At 58.9% G+C, this 6532-nt stretch overlaps 2 protein-coding genes across 3 annotated transcripts in view; one reads left to right on the top strand and one right to left on the bottom strand.

The window, feature by feature from the left end:
* Positions 1-3417, bottom strand: part of LOC108509828 (zinc finger protein with KRAB and SCAN domains 1-like) — a 12583-nt gene extending 9166 nt beyond the window's left edge. The window contains exon 1 of one of the 2 annotated variants that reach the window (XM_017839420.1): positions 3323-3417. The gene's annotated coding sequence lies outside the window, so the exon portion shown is untranslated. The remainder of the gene's footprint in view (positions 1-3322) is intronic. The other variant, XM_017839418.1, reaches the window with a different exon arrangement.
* LOC108509826 (RNA-binding protein Raly-like) lies at positions 1561-6532 on the top strand. Its single transcript, XM_017839414.1, has 4 exons — positions 1561-1596; positions 3304-3582; positions 6202-6280; positions 6431-6532. The coding sequence occupies exons 1-4, from the start codon at positions 1561-1563 to the stop codon at positions 6454-6456; spliced, it is 420 nt and encodes a 139-aa protein (XP_017694903.1). The 3' UTR covers positions 6457-6532.

Here is a 6532-nt window from a genome sequence, read left to right as displayed (position 1 = left end):
CTGTCCTATCTTACGCTATACTACTAGTAGTTTTAGCCTTTATATTGTCTAGTAAATAATTCTGATTAAGATCTTTTGTCTGATCATTTGTTATAATAAATGATTCATTTTATATAAATATTCTCATTTGCCAATTATTAAAACCTGCGGGACAAAAGTGGTTCAATCACACCTCCGTAATTCCTTAAATTTAAACTGTTGACACAGTCCGAGGCTGAGATTGGATTCAGCTGCACCCAGGCTCTTCTCCAAGCAGGGGTTTAGGAAGCCAGGGAGTCCTTTCTGCCCCTTGGGACTCAAGGGCAGGACTTCTTAATAAATTTTGTCTAAGCCTCCGTGACACTGGGACCATGCTGGGAGAGACTGGGATCATGCTGGGACTATACTAGGGGCAACTGAGTGCAACAGGGATCACAGTGGGAGGAACAGGAAGCAACTGCAACCATGCTGGGGGCAACTGGGATCATACTGGGATTGCACTGTGAGCAACTGGGCCCATGCTGGGGGAGACTGGGATCACACTGGGACTGTCTGGGACTATACTAGGGGCAACTGGGAAGACACTGTGAGGAACAGGGAGCAACTGGAACCACATTGGGGGCAATTGGGATCACACTAATGGTGACTTGGATCATACTGGGAGTGACAAGGAGCATGCTGGGGGCAACTAGGACCATGTTATGGGCAACTGGGATATAGTGGGAGCAACTGAGATAATGCTTGAGGTGATTGGGGTCATACTGGGAGTGACTGGGACCACACTGAGGGTGACTGGATTTGACTGTGAGCAACTGGGATCATGCTGGAAGCAACTGGGAGTGACTGAGAGGATGCTGGGGGTGACTGGAACCACAGTGGGGGTGAAAGGAAGCAACTGGAACCATGTGGGGGGCAACTGGGCTCATACTGGGAGAAACTGGGAGTGACAGGGACAGTACTGGGACTACCTGGCAGTGAGTGGGATCATACTGGCAGCATCTGGGACCATGCTGGGAGCAAATGGCATCACACTGCAAGTGACTGGGTTGATACTGGGAACAAATAGAACCATGATGGAGGCAACTGGGATCATACTGGGAGTGACTGCAAGTGACTGGCATCATACTGGAATCATACGGGGAGTGGTGGGCAGTGACTAGGATCATACAGGAGGTGACCGGGATCATATTGGCATTGACAGAGAGCAACTGGGATCGTATTGGGGCAACTGGAATCATACTGGGAGTGACTGGGATTATAGTGGGTGTGAATAAGACCTTAGTGGGGGTTACTAGGAGCTACTGGGATCATGCTGGGAGCCAACTGGGGACACACTGGGAGCAACTGGGATCAACTGGCAGATACTGGAATGATTCATGGAGTACTAAGACCACAGTTGGGGCAACTGGGATCATACTGAGAGCAACTGGGGCCACACTGGGAGTGTCAGTAACCATACTGGTGGTGACTGGGACAACATTGGGAGTGACTATGTTTACACTGGGGGCAACTGGGAGTAACTGGAACCCTGTTGGGGGGGACTGGGATCATACTGGACTCATACTGGGAGGGACTGGCACTATGCTGGGGGAAACTGGGACCATAGTGTGTGTGCAAGTGGGATGTAGTAGCGGGCTTATACTGGAGGTGACTGGGCTTGTACTGGGAGTGACTGGGCTCTGGGAAGCGCAAGATGGGGAGGAGGAGAAGCGCAACCCCTCCCACTGCTCTGCATTGCCAAAATCCTTGTTCCCAGTTCCCACTCTGGCCCTGACCAGCAGATCCGCTCGGGGATCCCTTTCCCTGCCACTTCCCTGCCCTCTGCCCGCCTTCCCGCCACTGGAAATCTGCACTTTGGAACCTCATCCCATTGTTTCCTCCTTCTCTTCCCTATTATTGTCAGGGTCCCCCTGCACCCCGTTTTCTCGGGCACTGGGAACCCCTGGCCATTCCCAGTTTTCCAGCCCCCAGACCCCTCTTTCTTTGACTCCAAGATCCCCCTGCCCCCCTTTCCTGGCCTCCCTGCCTCTCCCAGTCCCTGAATCCCCCTTTTCCTTGAGCCCGGGGACCATGGTCCCTCATTCCCAGCCATCCCAGGTCACCTCACCCTCAGCACCCCCTTTCCTTGACTCCAGGACCCCCTGAAGCCCCTTCCCAGCTCTCACAGCTCTCCCAGTTCCCCTCTTTTCTTGACCCTGGGATCTCCCAGATCCCCAGATCTCCATGTCTCTCTAGTTCCCCACTCCTGGTGCTTCCTGCAGGGGGGTCCTGGGGTATCCCACGACCCCCTGAACCCCCCATTCCTGTGCACTGAGACCCCCCCCTGAACTCCCTTATCTGAGACTGGGACCCCCTGCACCCACTTCCCCAGCTCCAGAACCCCCTGCACCCCTTTCCTGGCCATCCTGCTTCTCCCAGACTCCACAATCCCTTTTCCTTTATCTTGGGACCCCTGGACCCCCATTCCTGGGCATCAGGACCCCCCTGCACTCCCTTACCCAGCACTAAGCCCCCTTTGAACACCTTTTCCCAGCCATCCCACCTCTCCAAGTCCCCAAACCCTCTCTTTTCCTTGACCCTGGCACACCCTAGACTCCCATTCCTGACTCTCTCAGTCCCCAACCCCTCCTTTCCTCAACGCTCAGGACCCCCTGAACCCCCTTCCCACACATCCTGGGTCTGCCCATCCAATGAACCATCTTTCCCTGACACTGAAGGCCCCTGGACCCCACTTTCCTGGGCACAGGGATCCCCTGGTCCCCCTATCCCTCCTCTCCCCACTGTTAGTCCTGCCTTTTCTTGACCTTGGGACCCACCTGATCCCCCATTCCCAGGCACTGGGACCTTCCTGCACTCCCTTCCCTCGCTCCAGAACCCCCCTGGAATCATACCGCCTTATCCTGCACCAATACCTACCTGCACCTCCTTTCCTGCCTATCCCACCTCTCCCTGCTCCCAGACTCCCTTTTTCCTTAACTCTTGGACTCCACTTGATCCCCATTCCTCCCTTTCCGAGACCCCCTTTGCTTCACATCAGGGACCCCCTGAGACCCTTCACAGCCATCCCGTGTCTCCCCACCTCGTGACCCCCTTTCTCTGACACCAGGGACCCCCGGATCCCCCTTTTCTGGGCACAAGGTCCCCCTGGACTGCCCCATCCCACGTCTCCAAGCCCACGCACCCTCTTTTCTTCGAAACCCCCTTCCCCAGCACCGTGTCCCCCTGCACCCCCTTTCCCGACCATCCCACCTCTCCTCACCCCCGGCCTCTCCCGCCTTGACTCTGGGACACCCCCAGCCCCCCCAAGCCCCCGTGTCCCCCCAGTGCCCCCTCCCCGCGTTACCTGTTGGTGGCGCGGTCGGAGCCCGGCCCGGGGCTCCCCCGGTCGGCGGCCGGTCCGGCGGGGCCCGCAGGAGCCGCGGAGGCCGCGGATGGGCGGGAGCGGGAGAAGGGAGGGAGGGAGGAGGAGAGGGAGGTGGGGTCTGGGAGGAGCCGGAGCCGCAGGAGCGGAGAGAAAAAGAGAAGGGCGAGGCGGGGGCGCAGCGGGAGCGAGGGCGGAAGGAGAGGCCGGGAGGCCGCAGCTCCCCCGCCCGCATCGCTCAGGTGAGCGCGGGGGGAGCTCGTCCCCGGTATCTTGGACAGTCTCTGGGTTTGTTGTGTTTTTGGGGGAGGGGATGTCTGGAGCTTGGAGGACTCTAAAGCTGAGCCGCAAATGCCCCTTGGGGGGATACTGGGGGTCCCCGGGAGGTGTTTTTTTGGGGGTCTCGGTGGCGGTTCCCGGCAGAGCCGCGGTGATGGGTGGGGGATGTGAGGTGTCTCCCCCCGCGGTGGGGGTTGTTCTTCCTGGGTCAGGCCCTTCATTGCCAGCCCAGAGCACGGAGAGGGGGCACCCCTGGGACCCTGAGACGGAGAGCCCGTACACGAGGGACCCCCGAGACCCCCTTCAGCCTGGAGGGGGGGGACACAGGAGAGGGGAGACCCCTGGGATACTGAAGTAGGGAGCCCAGAGAGGGGGCAACTCAGGATTCCCCGGACCCCCGGCAGCCTGGAGAAGGGGGAGCACAGGAGAGGGGGAACCCCTGCGAACCCGGCACCCTGAAGCAGAGAGTCAGGGGAGAAGGGACCCCTGGGACTCCCAAAACCCCCGGCGTCCTTAAACGGGGGGCTACAGAGAGGGGGGACCCCGGGACTCCAAAGTGGGGAGACTAGAGATGGGGGACCCCTGGGATTCCCAGGACCCCTGGCAGCCCAGAGAGGGGGGACCCCCAGTTCACACAGGACCCCCAACAGCCTGGACATGGGGGACCTCCAGAACCCCAGAGAGGAGAGACTAGAGAGAGGGGAACCCTGGGAGGGTTTTTTTAGGATGAATCTTGGTGGTTTGGGCTGAGTCTTGGGAATGCAGAGAGGACATGGTGCTGGGGAAGGGAGTTTCCAGACGATCCAAGGGTAAAGGGGGATGCAGGGACTTGGAGAAGTGGGATGAGGAGTCCAGGGGAAACAGGGCATCTAGAGGGTCCTCCTGTCCAGGAAAGGATGGTCCAGTAGTCTGCAGTGTCAGGAAAAGGTGGTTCACAGGATGGGGAGACCTGGGATGGCTGGGAAGGATTCAAGGAGTCCATGGTGTGAAAGAAGGGGGCTCTGGGAAAGGCAGGAATGCAAGTTCAGGGGGTCCCAGGGTCAAGGAAAGGGGGAGCCTGGGGGCTGGGAGAGGTGGGATGGGCAGGAAAGGGAGTACAGGGAGGTATTGGGGCAGGATAAGAGGATGAAGGGGGGTTGGAGCTGGGGAAGGGGGTGCAGGTGGGTCCCAGTGCCTGGGAATGGGGGATCAGGTGGGTCCCAAGGTCAAGAAAAGGCAGGACTAGGGGTGGGAATAGGACAGATGTGGGGTCCAGGGTGTCCCTGTGCCCAGGAAAGTGGAGTCCAGGGGCCTCCAGTGTCAGGGAAAGATGGTTCATTGGGTGGGGAGACCCAGGATGTGTGGGAAGGAGGTTCAGGGGGTGTTGAGGAAAGGAGGAGTTGGGGACTGGGAGAGTCAGGAATGGGGGTCGAGGGGGTGTCAGGGTCTAGGAAAGAGGGAAACTGGGAGAGCTGTGAGAGCCGGGAAGGGGCTTTGGGATGTTCCAGGGTCAAGGAAAGGGGAAGCTGGGGGTGAGGTGACATGGGATGGCCAGGACTGGGGGCTTGGGTGTCCCCGCGGTCAAGGAAACAGGGGGATCCAGGGACTGGGAGAGGTGGGATGGTCAAGAAAGGGGGGTGGGGGGATCCTGGAGTCAAAGAAAGAGGGGTCTGGAAAACCGGGAATGGCTGGGCAGGGAGGTCCCAGGCCAAGGGGAGCAGGAAGAGGAGGAAGAACACCTGGTGGGGGCTGCTGAGATCCCTGGAGTGGGGAGAGTGGAGAGGGGCGATACGGGAACTGGGGGAACCCCAGCAACCTGGACGAGGCAGGGGGAACCTGCAGAGGGGGGAGGCTCGGGAGTTCAGGAACCCTGAAATGGGGCCTGGAGTGGGGGCATCCTTGGGACCCCCAGGACCCTGAAGTGAGGAGCCTGGAGATGGAGGAATCCTGGGACCCTGGCAGCCTGGATAAGGGGACCCAGAGAAAGGGGAGCTCACAGAAGGGGGACCACTGGCAACCTGGAGGTGGGGACAGCTCTGGGACAATGAAGTGGGAGCCCAGAGAGGGGGGACCTCTGGGATTCCCTGCACCCCCATCAGCCTGGAGAGTGGGAGACCCCAGAGAGGCAGGAACCCTGAGATCCCCAGCACGGCAAAGCAGAGAGTCAGGGGAGAAGGGACCCCTGGGACCCCTGAAAGCATCCCTAGGCAGGGGGACCCTGGAGGGGGAGCAAATCCAGGACCCCCAGCAGCCCAGAGAAGGTGGTCATCCCTCAGAACACCAAAGTGAGAAGACCAGATAGGGATCCCCAGCAGCCCAGAGAGGGCGGGGACCCTGGAAAGGGGGGACCCCCAATACACGCGGGACCCCCAGCAACCCCAACAGGGGGGACCCCCAGAACCCCAAAGTGGAGAAACCAGAGAGGGGGAACTCTGTGGAGCATTTTCTGGTCTGAATCTTGGAGTTCTGGGGTTTTTTTGGGGCTGAAACTTGGTATTTAGGTTTTTATGGGCACAGGATGCCTGGTGACTTCTAGAGATGGACTTGGGCAGGAGGAACCCCCAACCCAACGGGCTCACACCCTGTTTTTCCCACCAAAACAGGATTTCTCATTCCCAAACCTTGGCTGGATGGAGGAAGAGGCTGTGAGGAAGAGGAAGATGCCCCAGGACACCCAGACAGGTGAGGAGGAAGTCAGTGCCCCTTTCCTCCTCTGTTGTCCTGCATCTTCCAGCTGAGTATCACCCCTGGCTGCAGGACAACCTCGCTGCTGTCCTGCCGGGGATGGATTTGAGGGGATCTCCTTCCCCTTCTCTCTCTGGGCCGGAACAGATGAACAGGAGTGTCCAGTCCCATAGGCCGAGATGACACAATGAATCTCTGCAGTTCCTGCAAAGTAGAGCCTAAACCGTTAAACAGTTTTGCTGATTAACC

Source organism: Lepidothrix coronata, unplaced genomic scaffold (genome assembly GCF_001604755.1).
Source record: "Lepidothrix coronata isolate B3197 unplaced genomic scaffold, Lepidothrix_coronata-1.0 Scaffold411, whole genome shotgun sequence".
In the NCBI taxonomy this organism is placed as follows: domain Eukaryota; kingdom Metazoa; phylum Chordata; class Aves; order Passeriformes; family Pipridae; genus Lepidothrix; species Lepidothrix coronata.
The sequence above is the reverse complement of the archived record's forward strand: the minus strand, read 5'-3'. Positions and strand labels throughout refer to the sequence as shown.

Coding starts and splice junctions, on each gene's coding strand:
- LOC108509826 (XM_017839414.1), top strand. CDS start 1,561: ATGCTGGGGGAAACTGGGACCATAGTGTGTGTGCAA. Junction 1,597..3,303: donor GGACCATAGTGTGTGTGCAA/GTGGGATGTAGT, acceptor GTGTCCCCCCAG/TGCCCCCTCCCCGCGTTACC. Junction 3,583..6,201: donor CCCCCGCCCGCATCGCTCAG/GTGAGCGCGGGG, acceptor CCACCAAAACAG/GATTTCTCATTCCCAAACCT.